This window comes from Paramormyrops kingsleyae, chromosome 3 (assembly GCF_048594095.1).
Source record: "Paramormyrops kingsleyae isolate MSU_618 chromosome 3, PKINGS_0.4, whole genome shotgun sequence".
Lineage (NCBI taxonomy): Eukaryota > Metazoa > Chordata > Actinopteri > Osteoglossiformes > Mormyridae > Paramormyrops > Paramormyrops kingsleyae.
The window spans coordinates 28,056,536-28,070,550 of NC_132799.1; the positions used below are offsets into that span (position 1 = coordinate 28,056,536).

At 46.6% G+C, this 14,015-nt stretch overlaps 2 protein-coding genes across 2 annotated transcripts; one reads left to right on the forward strand and one right to left on the reverse strand.

The window, feature by feature from the left end:
* The first annotated feature begins 29 nt into the window (after positions 1 to 29).
* On the forward strand, positions 30 to 1,945 carry nopchap1 (NOP protein chaperone 1). The gene is made up of 4 exons (XM_023812613.2): positions 30 to 187; positions 711 to 797; positions 988 to 1,121; positions 1,227 to 1,945. The coding sequence occupies exons 1-4, from the start codon at positions 121 to 123 to the stop codon at positions 1,413 to 1,415; spliced, it is 477 nt and encodes a 158-aa protein (XP_023668381.1). The 5' UTR covers positions 30 to 120; the 3' UTR covers positions 1,416 to 1,945.
* Positions 1,946 to 2,056: 111 nt separating this feature from the next.
* Positions 2,057 to 13,599, reverse strand: aldh1l2 (aldehyde dehydrogenase 1 family, member L2). Its single transcript, XM_023812606.2, has 23 exons — positions 13,164 to 13,599; positions 12,040 to 12,184; positions 10,785 to 11,019; positions 10,392 to 10,557; positions 9,770 to 9,871; positions 8,782 to 8,871; positions 8,537 to 8,671; positions 8,298 to 8,423; positions 8,100 to 8,191; positions 7,820 to 7,967; positions 7,563 to 7,682; positions 7,322 to 7,449; positions 7,055 to 7,205; positions 6,900 to 6,970; positions 6,247 to 6,352; positions 5,620 to 5,707; positions 5,421 to 5,514; positions 5,155 to 5,254; positions 4,860 to 4,958; positions 4,506 to 4,671; positions 4,313 to 4,418; positions 4,027 to 4,226; positions 2,057 to 3,806 (listed from the first exon to the last, which is right to left on the reverse strand). Exons 1-23 carry the CDS (start codon positions 13,209 to 13,211, stop codon positions 3,751 to 3,753), a joined length of 2,772 nt encoding a protein of 923 aa, XP_023668374.2. The 5' UTR covers positions 13,212 to 13,599; the 3' UTR covers positions 2,057 to 3,750.
* Positions 13,600 to 14,015: the final 416 nt, after the last annotated feature.

Here is a 14,015-nt window from a genome sequence, read left to right on the forward strand (position 1 = left end):
AAAGGGTATTGTTCCGTCCTCCGTGCGGTAGAGGGCGCCAGACTATGCCGCGACCCATTTTCGGTACTGCTTTTTCTTCTTTTAGGTGAAACCTAGCAACTTGTCCATGCGGTAAAAAGCATGGAGCAACATCAGAAAAAGGGGACCTTAGTCTCAAAGGAATTGCTTTCCTGTGGTGACGAAGGGGGTATGTAGTAAAGTTTATAAATCGTGTTACATTTTCTGTTTATTTGAAACTTTTAGACGTGTAGTGCTCAGCGTTGGTGATTACCAGATAACGGTGTACTGGTGTAGAAGGAAGGATACGTCTTATGATAGGAAGATTAAGGTTGTATTTTTTTAAAACAGTTTTGTATGCTGTTTGTTTTAATTGCAAGGAACTTTAACTTTCTTGTCAATCAATATTTAGAGGTATCGGTTAGATACCGCTTGGTAAAGTGATGACCTGATTGATAGTTAAACTTGAAACGTTTAGTTTTTGGCGGTTTATACTTTCATGTAGCATGCAGTGCTGGTGTTTCTAGTCTTTTATAGACGTACTGATTTTTCAGCAAAAGTTGGACCTTAAAGGCACGGTTGAAGAAATTGTTTGGACAGTGTCATCTCGCATTGAGTCTGGAGTGTAAATCATGCGTTGTTTGAAATGTATATTGAGTTGGACTGTATGGATTTGACAGCCCTAGGGTAATGTACGGTAATGTTTTTTCTAGGACTTCGTGATAAGCTGCTTGTGAAGTCCAAAACCACCAGAAGCAGCAGCAACACTTTGCAAACGACTGCTGTTCCGAGAAGTAGCGGTAAGCTAACGACGCATAATTTTTATTATGCCGCAATGTTCTCACTATACAGGTTATTACTTTAATATTGCAAGCAATTCTTTTAACGATGCAGTGAAAAGGGGGATTTTACAAAAACATTCTAGTTTCAGCTACTCTGATGGGAGACATAAGTAATGTTAAAGATCCGAATGTTCTGTGTTTGATGTAGTACTAGACAGACTTCAGCTCTTCCTGCCACAAATCGCCCAAGCTAATGAGAAGCTAAAGCAGGAGATGGAGTCCTGCCCCACTGGCCACTTTGACATTGAAAATGTGGAGGATGCTGGGAAAGTAATCGAAATGGTATGGTTGTTTTTCCAAATGCTGGTCTGTGCGTGTGTGTGACTTGGGGCAAATGTATGATGTGTAGCACTGGTGAGTTTTGAAAAAGTCTTCGTCATTTGACAGGACGTAGCCCTGGTGGATCTGGGTGACTCGGACAGCAACACAGAGAATGAGACATCGGATGACGACAGCTCTGACTCGGACTCGGAATTTGAGGGCGAGATCACGGAGGACAATCTTAAACTGCCTGGGAATAATAGGAACATCAAAGAAAAGGCTAATATCAAAGTTCTGGGTGAGGACACCATTTAGGGAATCCTCTCTTGTCATGCTGTTGGAGGATCTGTAAGGATGCTCGCTGGTCAGTGTGGGAGAACATGCATGACTAAATCTGACTGAAGACTTTGACGTTTGAGGTTGTTATGGGCAAGTCCAGATGGGAAGCACCACACAGATGATCTAAAGCACAGATATTTGGCCAGACTGAACTTCACATCATTAGACTGAAAGTTGCATGGTCAAGAAGCTGTACTTGTAGCAGGTTGCTTAACAGGAAGGAAACTGTGTTACTGTATTTAGCAGTGAGCTAAGCAGCATTTCTCCCCACTGAGTAAAATACTCAGTCGATAAATGTATAAATTGTAAAGACACTGACCAACGTTATGGATGGACAGTTTGACGTTCTGTTTTGATATGCAGTTCAAAAATAATGTAGTTTATTCCATATTTTTCTAGTTTGCCTGATCTTTTTTTTCTTTAATCGTGTATATAAATTTTTTGATATATTTGAGGTTTATTGGAACAGCTGTTTATTTAGAAAAAATAAATTTCTTTAAATATTATGACATGTATATTTTATGTATATTTTTAGGTATATTTACACCATACAATGCATTTTTAAAAAAATCTTAATGCTTGTACATCAGGACAACATGCACAGACCAAATTCATCACACATTTCCACTGGCAAAATTTTATTGTTGGAAAAAGTAGGTGTGCATTACCCCCGTGTAACATTTGTAAGCAGCCTTGAAAATAACCATTAATTCCAACTCAATACGTGAGAGGAATTAAGTCCTGCATCTCAATAGGTCTCACCTTTGGAGTGTGATATGTGCTAGCTTATTGTTAATGGCTGAGGTAATGGTCTAGTGGTTGCCGTGGTTACCGCAGTCACCACAGTGTGGTGTGTGTGTGCTGTATATATGCGTGTATGCATATTGATGCATATTGTGTGTATTAAATTCACACCACTGTGATGGTCTGCGGCAAAGCGGCAGGTGTTCTGCTGAGACTCGCATACACATGATAACGGAAAGACTCCATCCGTCCCCAATAGCCCTTGTACATTTAATGGAACAGTCCACTGCTTGAGTACGTCCTGCTTGCTGATAGGCCAACATGATGTGCGACGTTCACATCAACGCTGCGTGTTACGCACATGCAGTTGTCACGGCGTAAGGACTGCGACAGTCAGCTGGGTTAAGACAATAAGATACGCTAATGCATTTTTGCTCTGCCATATGAACAGAACTTGGCAAGGTTTTTAATTTTAATGATGGTTCCTTTTTCAGATCACCTAGTACATATTTAAGAAGCTCGGCCTAAGGTTTCCTATTGCTGCTGTCCATGAATGCCGCACGCACTCTCTGAGACGATTCTTGTATTTGCTGTTGGAGTGATTCATAGGCAATGAGGGGTGTTTGTGAGAAATTTTAACAAAAATGAGTGAGGTGGAGAAAAGCAAACAAGAACTGGTCACCAAAAGACATTCTTCTCCCACTGCATGAAAATATTTTGGATTCCATAGAGACAAAATTGAGTAAAAGCAAATGATTTGTCTGCACTGCTTTGTGGCAGCACGACCAGCTTATTTGACAGACTTTACTGGTCAGTGTTTCATTCTGGCTAGTTTATTCTGAGTAAACTTTCAAGACCATTTTCATTTAATGAATATTGTAATCACGAAAAATTCAAGTATTGCAATGTGAATTTTTCCAATGCTTTTCAGTCCTGCTTGCTAGTCCTTCAAGCTGAGCTTATCTTTGCTGTGACACGACACGCCTTAGCAGTCTGGGAGTGGCTCTGAGTTGACAATACAAATACTCATGGTTATAAGCTACCTAACGCTACACTGGAAATGTGTGAAAGAATTCTGCATTTGTTTATAATTATAAATTATTATATATATACTTGCATGGTAAGTGAGTATTAATGGTTTTCATTCATGTTGTTGGTGTTTTCTGTGACGATACTGAAACCGCCCCATAGATCTGGTAGCTGGTGTTTATTTTCCCTTTAAATATATTGAACACAGCTAACTGTAAAAACCAAAGCCCCCCCATAACACTGGACTGCTTCATTAGCTGTCGGGTGGGGGCGGGGGAGGGGGGGTGCTGCTTCTGTGGAAGGCAACTAAAACCTCTTTAAAATGGTTTCAACGGAAGATTTAAAAACTTTAGGCACAATACTTGCGGCAGTGAATGATGAGAGATCACCAGTCTCTTCACCAGTCTCTTCACCAGTCTCCACCCACCTACCCCAAGGACCCCAGAAATGGTGGGCAGATCACTGCAGCTGAATGCCTGGTAGAGACTGATGGCTCAAAAACGAAGTGACAGATTGCAGTGTCTCAACGGAGTCTCTCTCAGTACTCCACTGTCACTGCTTTGGTCCTAAGGTATTCATGAAGGGCGTCCTCTCCTAGAAGAGGGACAAGAGTGAGTGAGTAAGTAAATATACAAGTAGATAAATAAACAGAGAGTAAGTAAATAAGTAGTCACTAAGTAACTATGAATAAGTGAAGTTAAGTTTGTACCTGGCCTTTAAAACCATTTTTGATTCAGAATTACTTGTGTTGAACACGCATTTGTGTAGTTTTTCCCTGCTTTCTCACCAAGCTTGCTGGGGTAGGATGGCTTACCCAAGTCCTTGCCAAACCCGGACTGCTTGAAGCCCCCGAATGGAGAGGCCACGTCCGTCTTGTTGTAGGTGTTGATGAAGACCGTGCCGGCCTCTAGCCGCTCACTGACGTACATGGCCTTGTTGATGTCCCGCGTGAAGACGCCGGATGCCAGGCCGAATTCTGTATCGTTAGCCCGGCTGAGCACGCCGTCTATATCTCTGCCGCATCAGGAGAAAGACCGCATGTCATGGGGTGTGTGCTTCGATCCACGGACAGCCTGGACATGCTCCCCCGAGGGACCTACCCATCTTTAAACTTGGATACGACCATGACGGGCCCAAATGACTCCTCCTTGGCGATGAACATGTGGTCCTCCACGTCAGTGAATACCGTGGGTGTCATGAAGAACCCTGAACACAATGCATTTAACTGATGATGAAGATTAAATTTAAAGGCTCCACGACCGGACCTGGTCCTCAGCATGTAGATAGTTGTACCTGGTCTGACTACCTGACACCCTCCGTACACCAGTGTCGCTCCCTCCTTCTTTCCCACCTCACAGTATTCCAGAAGCTTCTCCAAGTGAGCCTTGTGGTTCTGGGGTCCATGGTCCGTAGACCGGTCCAGGGGGTCACCTATTTTCATCTTCTTGATCTCCTCCACCTGGAGAATGAGTGTAGGATTAAGAAGACGTCTGTCACGCAGTGCCGTGCACCAGGATCAGCTCTTCAGAACCCTTCCTCTGAAATGGGACTTTGAAAGGCTTCGGTCTCATGGTAGGTACACTGATGGGACACGTGTCTGCAAATACCAGCCCTCAGCTGAAATGGAACATGAAGAGTTCCACTAACCACTCTTGTGATGTACTCGTCATGTATAGATTCCTCCACAAACAGTCGTCCGGCTGCAATGCAGTTCTCTCCTTTGTTAAAGAAGACAGAACTCATGCCCTACAGAAAGACGGAGAAAAGAACAAACCTCAAGAATAACTCAACTTTACCAGAAAGAGTAAGGGTTTCCACAAGCTGAAATTTACCAAGCTGGTGACCAGAACCCAGGTGTGGGCTGAATACAGCCAGTGGGGAAACTAATTTGGGTTGACGTTTGAAGATGAGGCCTTTCCCTGTGGGGGTTGAGCTTTCTCACCATGCGCACGGCCTTGTCCACGTCGCAGTCGCTGAAGATGATGAGGGGCGACTTCCCACCGAGCTCCAGCGAGACCTTCTTCAGGTTACTAAGTGCACAGCTGAAGCAAGAAGTCAGAATCAAAGGTGTTCTTGGTCAATTCAGCATGGCACCACAAACACTATGAAAGGATCTTCTTTAGTTGCAACACAAGGCCTTTCAGCAAAGCTCAATGAATATGATGAACCGATCCGACATGCGGGGGGGGGGGGGGGGGCGACTCTCACCTCTTCATGATCTGCTTGCCGATGGGGGTGGAGCCAGTGAATCCGAGCTTACGGATGTCAGGGTGATCGGACATTCGCTGTCCGACCAGGCCCCCTGGGGCGGGAGAGAACCGGCAGTCGCCAGGTTAACCCGGTGCCTCATGAAGGACACGCCTGCTCCGCAGGTCCAACAGCCTCTTTCCCCACCCCGGTCGCTTACCAGAACCCGGCACAATGTTGACCACCCCCTTGGGGATGCCGGCCTTGACGGTCAGCTCGGCAAACTTCAGCGCCGTCAATGGGGTCACCTGCAAGGTAATCATAACCATGGTGACCGTAACCATAGCAACCTTCTTTAAAGGCGTACGGAGGGTAACACAAAGTAATGCAGAAAAAGGGTCCACAAATTTACTTTTACAAAAAAATTTTTGTTCCACTTTACAATAACACTCTGCTTATATAAAGGGTTTATTAATGGTTTATAGGATATTAATTAGGTTGTAACAGTCAGTAACAGACAATTATAAACAAGTTATAACACTTTTTATTAATGAATTTATATATTTATAAGCAAACGGGAACCTTATTGTAAAATGCCATCGTAATTTTTATATGGTACTATCAGCAGTAATGTTAAATTAAGCTTAAGTTGATTTAATTTTAAATTCAATTCAATTTAAATGTAATATCCAATATTTATTAACTGATCCAATTAATCAAACGTTATTAAACGGGGCGGTCCTGTGCTGGTGTGATTTCCAGCAGTGATTTGTGGCTATTGAGCAGAAAATGGAACAGCAGAGCGGACTAGCTTTGGACCTGATGGGTACTGGGCTTCTCTGCTCACCTGAGCCGGTTTCAGAACCAGCGTGTTGCCGGCTGCCAGACAGGCGGCGCTCTTCCACGCCAGCATCATCAGCGGGTAGTTCCAGGGGATGACGATGGCGCAGACACTGCGGCAGCAGAAAGAGGGGAGGGGAGTCAGCCCCCGTCCACTCTGACACCTATGCAAGTCCTGCTTGCTCTGCTTAGTTATGCATTTCTACGCTATACGGTTTCACCTTGTTCACTATTTATATTTCACTTATTAAAAACCGGCAGCCACCTGTTGGGGTGCCCAGGGAGCTGGGGGTTAGAGGCCTCGCTCAAGGACCCGCAGACGTGCTGAGGCTGGGTTTGAACCAGCAACCTTCTGATTACAGACTTAGCCCAGTGAGCCACACTCTGCCCCCCTTTTATAATTATTTATTAAGTTTAAACCTTATTTGTTTTACTGTCCATTTGCTCGCCATGACTATAGTCCTGTTGGCTGGCATGGGCGTTAAGTCAATGTAACTAACTGTTCAGACTTTGACCAGAACAAATGCTGTGACAAATGGATGGATGCAATGAGGATTGCATTATAAAAACTTGTCCCAAGAATATCCAGCAATGGCAGTACTTTCTATTGAGGTAGAATTGCTGGACGTGTCCGTGGCAGAGCATGCTGGTGTCACTCACCCCAGGGGCTCTTTCTTGGTGAAGGTGAGGTTGTGGTTGGGCCTTGCCTGGTTAATGGGGATCGTCGTGCCCTGAATGAGGAACGGCAATGAACGTCAGGCTGGCTGGCTTCACGGTGCAGGGGGCTCCCTGGCCGAACACACGCAGGCCCCTACCTGGATCTTGTCGCACCAGCCGGCGAAGTAGCGGAAGGTCTGGATGGACATGCCTACGTGCGTCTTCAAGGCCAGGGTGTAGACGGCACCCGAGTCGATGGTCTCGATGGTGGCCAGCTCCTCCTGGTGTTCCTCCATCAGGTCTGCCAGCCTGCTCAAGAACGTTTGGAGGCGTGGTGAAAAAAAAGCAAAACGAAAAGGTATCATGGCCACCTGGCTGCAGAGCCCAGAGTGTCCTCAAGGTGGTGCTAGCAGAAGAACGCTCACTTGTACAGCAGTCTGCCTCGGTCTCGGGGGTTCATCTTGCCCCAGGGCCCAGTCTCAAAAGCTTCCTTGGCCGCCATCACCGCTTTGTCCACGTCTGCCACAGATGCGTATGACACCTTACAGATGACCTGAGTTTAAACAAAAAATCACATTTGTGGCAGCCCATTTCACACAGTATGCTTTTGTATAAGAATGTCTCTGTTGGCAATGCCCCCAATGGTGGGTAAGTATTCACGCTCACCGAACCGTCGGTAGGGTTGACTGTGTCATAGGTCTTCCCGTTCTCTGCATCCTCGAACCGCCCGTTAATGAAACACTGGTAAGGCATCTTCACCGTCATATTGTTGACGTCCTTTGTTGCCTGTTAATCGTAGCATCACGTTGACATTCTCTGATTACTTCAATGCATTCAACACAATCTCAATTTTTTTTGTGGGTGGTGTGACCTATGGCCCTATCCAGCTACTGACCCAGCCCCCGTGAAACTTGCGCACTCACATAGCTGATGACAAGCTCCTCCTCCTGGTCCTCCCCCCGTAGCCTTCTGACGAACATCTGCACGAAGTCCTGGAAGGTGGTGGCCATGTAGACGTCTTCGGTCTGCAGCTGCACCCCGGCACACTTTTGCTTGATCTCCTCCACCAACCTGGAGCAGCATTTAGACGAGTCAGCACACTCTAGATGAGCCTGGCCGCCTGGAGAGATTTGCGCAGCCACATGGTCAACCTCTCTCTTTTTGTCGCAGTTACCAGGACTATCCACCAGATCTGAAACCCACCTGACCACGTCCATGGATGCTGCTCCTGATTTGAAAAAATCTGTGGTATCCTCAATTGTTGGAACGTTGCTCAAAATTCCTTTCCATATGACCTTTATAATGATGGGGGGGGGGGGTGAGAAAAATGATGTCAGCACCACATCGCAAATATACCTTCTTGCTCTGTAAGATACAACACTGCCTTGGGGAATCCCATACCCGAATTTCCTCTGCCATCATCTTCTCCTCCTCCGTGAGCTCCAGGCTAGCACTTTCCCCTGAAGAGAAGTACTTGCCAGCTGGGATCATCTTCCCATCTTCAAACTGCAGGTTCTTCACCAGAACCTGGGCAAAGTCGGGCGTCATAGACCTTGTTTACACGGACTGTCCCTTGTCTGCCTTTCTCCATTTTATAGAAAAGGCCTCAGCCCGTGTGGTTTCGGTTGACCAGGTCTTACCGTTTTCCCATCTGACCCGTAGAGGACCAGACCTTTGTTGGTGATGAGGCCAGGCTGAGAAGCCCCCTCGATCTCCAGGGGCTGACCTGCAGGCACGGCCCCGGTCAGCATCGATGACCCGTATAGGGTAACAGTCTACAGAAACACAGGCTCAAGTTGTGAGGATCTGAGTTTGGTGCCTAAGACTGAGGGCCATGATGATTACTTAATTTCCTCAGCCATGTGATACGTGTCTTTGTCCTCACCTGCCCACCGATGACAGTCCAGGCTCCGGGCACTTTGTCATGCCCGCGGATCCAGTTATGGATAGCCTCAGCTGGCTGAGCCATAATAACCTGAAGGGGACGGATCGTGGATGAGAAATTCACTGCCCCTGGTGGCAAAGCTTGCTGTCATTTCCAGGAATCGGTTGAGCTTCTTGGGATTTCCTGGCAGGTCACACAGCTGCTGTGTAAGTCTTAAATAGAACTGCCATCCCTACCCTTGGTAACACCCACCCCTCTGCTTCTCCTTGATGGCCACCCAACTCCAACACATGGTCATCCTTACACAGGCCAAGCCAATAATTCATTATTCAACCTGACTTCTAAGCTAATGATTTACAAAATCTGATTGTGACTCATGTAAAAGCTACACTATATGGACAGAATTATCAGGACACCAGGCCATTACACCTACAGGAACTTCTATGACATCCCAGCCTAAATCCATAGGCATCAAAATGGAGTTGGTCCCGCCTTTGCAGCAGTAACAGCTGCCACTCTTCTGGGAAGACTTTCCACAAAATTTTCTAGTGTGTCTGTGTGATGTTTTGCCCATTCATCCCAAAGAACATTTGTGAGGTCGGGCACCGATGTTTGGAGTGAAGGCCTGGCTCACAATCTCCATTGTAGTTGATCGCAAATCTGTTAGATGGGGTTGAAGTCAGGGCCCTATGCAGGCAAATCGGATTCTTCCACACCAAACTCACCCAACCATGTCTTTATGGGCCTTCCCCAAACTGTTTCCACAAAGTTGGAAGCCGAATTGTCCAAAATGTCTTGGTATGCACGGTATGGTCCCAATACTTTTGTCCATATAGTGTATATCTCTGTTGTTCACAATAACTCAGAATGTATCATAGGAAGGCTTTGGTCCTCATGAGTCCCACGCCACCTTTGTGTCTCCTTTAAGGGACCCTCCCAGACTGGCTCCAGCTCACTACCCAGTACTGACCTCATGCAGGTGTCTCACCTTGGAGTTGGACTTCTTCTGTATCCCCTCGTAACTGGCCCCCTGCTCAGGCTGTGGAATACGATGGGCTTTCCCGTCCGCAATAAGCTGGACCGCCTCCACCTGACCCATACATAAGACAGAGGAGTCACTTGTTTATTGTAACTGACCACCCATCCATCCATCTTCTATAACCGCTTGTCCAGTCAGGGTCAGGGGGTCCGGAGCCTATCCCAGAGGCTATAGGTGCAAGGCACGGAATGACCCAGGATGGGGACCCAACCCATCGCAGGGCACGCGCACACATCATTCACGCACACGGGTACACCTATGGACAATTTGGTAACTCCAATAACCACAGCATTTTTTTTGGACTGTGTCTGAACACCAGAGTACCTGGGGGGGAAACCCCATGATGACACGGGGAGAACTTGAAAAGTCCACGCTGGAGACTCTAACTTTGGTCCCAGAAGTGTGAGGCGACAGTGCTAACCACTGCACCACTGTCTGACCTCCTTATTGTAGTTAGTAACTTAATAACAAATATTCTACAGATTTGTATTCTATTTAATTCGGTTTAATCTTTGTAGTCTTTGCCTTGTACCTCAGTATCAAAAACTAAAAATAATGCATCTGTAGTTACCATGGTTTTGATGCCCTCAGGAAACAGGAAGCGGTTGTACAGTGAGTCCACCGTGTCATTGGGTTCCACAGGACACTCTTTCTGCAGCAGGATGGGCCCAGTGTCCAGCCCATCGTCGGCCCAGAAGATGGAGAAGCCGGCCTTCTTGTCCCCATGGATCAGAGTCCTAAAGGTGAATAAAAGGAGGACAAAGAACTCGGAGTTACTGGGTTCTGGTTCGGCATGCTAAGCCTGCTCTCTAGCTGGTTCAGATTGCTGGCACTCAATCGAGGTTCAAAGGTGATGGTCCCTTTCATTAAATTCAGTTTGCACTGCATGGTTTTGGGTTCATTGGCTAAAGATGTGACTTCTATGTCACATTTGTTTACTAAACCAAATGGGCACCTGGCTCACCAGTTGATGGCGGAGGCCCCGCGGTGGCGCGGCAGCAGGGAAGGGTGGTAGATGATGGAGCCGTGGGTGGGGTGGTCGATGACGCTCATGGGGATGAACTGGCTGCAGAAGGGCATGACGTTAAGCTCCGCCCCCACCTCCTTATAGGCCTCCACCACCTCTGGGATGGGCTTCCCTTTCACCCGCCAGCGCGGGAACTTGAACACCGGTGTCCCGTCCTTCTCCGCCACCGTGGCTGTGGGGGTGAGGGGGTTTGGAAAGGGGAGGGTGGTTATAAAAATACAAAGAGGCCCAATGTAAGCCGTACTAACAGCGATCTAAAAATCAAGAAATGACAGAACACCATGGGAGGCTAATGGTTCTTTGATTATATTCATCTAACTGGACTCCCGCTTGAACTTTACAGAATTTTATTAAATGCTTCTGTTATAAAGTTAATAAAATATTTTTTTGTTTGTGAGCATGTGGATCAGGTGGAAAAAATGTAAATCCGTCCTTAGACATCTTATAGAAGGCTGGACTATAGATGGAGATGTATATAAATCACTGACAAATATTTGCGTTCTTGTCTGTGTGGAGTTCGCACGCTCTCCCCGTGTCCACGTGGGTTTTCGCCGGGGGCTCCAGTTTCCTCCCACAGTCCAAAAGCGTGCAGGATAGGCTGATTGGTGAGTCTAAATTGGCCCTGTAGTCGTGTGAGTGTGAGTCCTGTGCCCTGCGGTGTGTTGGTACCTGCCCAGGGTTGGTTCCCACCTGCGGATGGACTCCGGTCCCCCCCGTGTCCCCAGTTGGATTAAGCGGTTTCAGAAAATGGATGGATTTTCAAACACGCAAGTCATTCAAAGTGCTTTGTTATTGTTGTTGTTATTGTTTACATAAAAACAAGTAACAGGAATATTTTAGGAAAATAACAGGAAAATGAGTACTATAAAATATGAGTAAAAAAGCATAAACACTGATTAGCAGTGCTTATCAAATGGTCTGTGGAAAAAATATATATAAATGTTTTTTGTCAAACAATTGAACCATAATGATGTAGAAGCAGAGCAAGACTGTGGACTTCACACTGAATCATCTCAACAAATTGTGGAAAACATGCAGAAGTCGCAACATGTTAACGGAACATGTGTCCCACCCCCAACACCTCCAGGAGGGTGAGATAAGATAAGACCATTCCCCAACTGTCAGCAGAATCCATCTGGAACGCTGTCAGGGGTGGAGAGCGGCTCTCGCCTCCGCCTGCCGCCTCACTCACCCAGTGGGTCCGCCTTCCCGTCTTTATCTGGGACTGTGAACACGCCCACAACTTTGTGGCCTTGCTTCCGTAGGCTGGTGTACACCTCCTGTCCGAAGAGGCTCTGGCCAATCAGGGCGAGCTTCAGCTTATTTTGGTAATATGCCTTTGCAGGTCATAGGAAGCAAGAGAAAGACCATCTCTCAGTCGGTAGTTATAAACACGTGTAGATATTCTGGCTCCCGAACAACATTCCACACACTGTGAAATGCTGCCATCTGACTGGCTTTGATAATTTTTAACACCCTGTCAAGAATTTATAATGATATACGGTGTGCCTGAACTACAATTTTTATTGTTGACAAGGATTGTCATATAGGAGTACTCCTTTGTTTGCGTTTAGTGCGTGAATGGCAGGTTAATAACATCAGGAACAGAAAAGTGCCGACTGGGATGAAATGCACTGAATGCAGATCATAAACGGTACGACTATACAATTATAATATCTATACACCCATCCAATTTGATTCGGTCAGCCGGTCCTAGGAAGAAAGGATCGATAAAAGAGGTCTTCTCCTCCCCTTCATATGCTAACTAATGGCAAACCGTTTAATTAAGGCACCCAGGTGAGCATGCATAAAGTGGACAAACACGAGCCTGGGTCGGACCCTGCAATCCTTACGCTATTTTTAGGTCTTCGACGAGAAGCCCTTTACACATTGAACAAGTATACAACTTGACTGTTAATAAAACCGAAATGAATGACAGTAAATGGCATTACTTCATTATTATAACACACGATAACTATCAGATGTTTATCTCTGTTATGGTAATGCAACCCACTTCGTGCAATATACCGTATGCTAGCCGGCTCCGAAAGGCGGCGTGTGCCGACGGGCGCCGTAATCCCTTCGGCAGGCGGCGCGGTGCAACGTGGCGAAAAGGCGACGCAGATGTGGGACCGACTCGCCGGAGGGGCCAGCGGAGATGTGCACGGCAACCAAAGCGCCACATAAACCGATGGGCATTTTACAGAAAGGGCGATGCACTGCATCCCATTCACGAGACACGAAGCAACGCAAACACGGCGCGCGACGTTACTGAAACTGAAATTCCCCCCAAAGAAATTCAAGCGATTTACTCACGGTGCTAGTGGAGAGTTTCCTAATGAATTGGTTAGCTGTCCACAACATGACGGCGCAGAGGGGGGGGGGGGGCTTTAACAGATGATTTTTGTTAATCGGAGGCTGGACGTGGTGCGCCCCTCGCAGCGTACACCTGCCTGGCAGCGCAATGGTGACAGTGTGACAGAACCTTAAGTTACCTCCGCGTCCCCCGGACACTACACTCGGGGACGTGCCGGCCTGCGTGCGCGCCTACGATTTCCTTCTGGCTACCGTGTGCTCGCGCGGCCACTGTGAACCGCGCGGGAACGAAAGTCGTGTATTCTGCAGTCCAAATGTTTCATCAGAAATATTTCATCAGTCTACGTATCTATATCGAATTGCAATCAGTCAGACCGCGCAGTTAACATCGCTGCCAAGGCTGCATCTTGGCGAAGCGCCCCCCCCCCCCTAGTTGTTTTAGGAATGAGTGTATATCATTGGTTTACAGTGTACAGCCGGCGAGTTTACGTAACAGGCACAGGGCCAAGGGTATGAAATGCGCGCTACCCTGCACTCTATTGGTCCCACCCCCAGCCCCAGCCCCTGATGCAAGCGGATAAGACCTTACAACATCCACCAGTCATACAGTACGGGACGCACCAGTGATATTTTCCATTTGCATTGCAAAAAGAAATACTGAATAATTTTGTAGGAGTTAAATTGACAGCCGAAACGACATAGTTACATAAAAAATTCTGAATCTATATTTCCAAATTGTATTTGTGGAACAGTAGCATCAACAAATGGACGTTATGTTTAAATACTGGTCGCTGCTTAAAACTAGCGCAAGACGTTTAAAGGCTCATTTTTAAATCCCATTTTTTTTGTTCT

What these genes read in the sequence shown, in the direction of transcription:
- nopchap1 (XM_023812613.2), top strand. Translation starts at nt 121, where the DNA reads ATGGAGCAACATCAGAAAAAGGGGACCTTAGTCTCAAAGGAATTGCTT. An exon ending in TTCCTGTGGTGACGAAGGGG is followed by an intron (nt 188 to 710) that starts GTATGTAGTAAA and finishes TGTTTTTTCTAG; the next exon opens with GACTTCGTGATAAGCTGCTT. An exon ending in TGCTGTTCCGAGAAGTAGCG is followed by an intron (nt 798 to 987) that starts GTAAGCTAACGA and finishes TGTTTGATGTAG; the next exon opens with TACTAGACAGACTTCAGCTC.
- aldh1l2 (XM_023812606.2), bottom strand. Translation starts at nt 13,211, where the DNA reads ATGTTGTGGACAGCTAACCAATTCATTAGGAAACTCTCCACTAGCACC. An exon ending in TGATGGCAGAGGAAATTCGG is followed by an intron (nt 8,192 to 8,297) that starts GTATGGGATTCC and finishes ATCATTATAAAG; the next exon opens with GTCATATGGAAAGGAATTTT. An exon ending in TGGTTCTGAAACCGGCTCAG is followed by an intron (nt 5,708 to 6,246) that starts GTGAGCAGAGAA and finishes ATTACCTTGCAG; the next exon opens with GTGACCCCATTGACGGCGCT.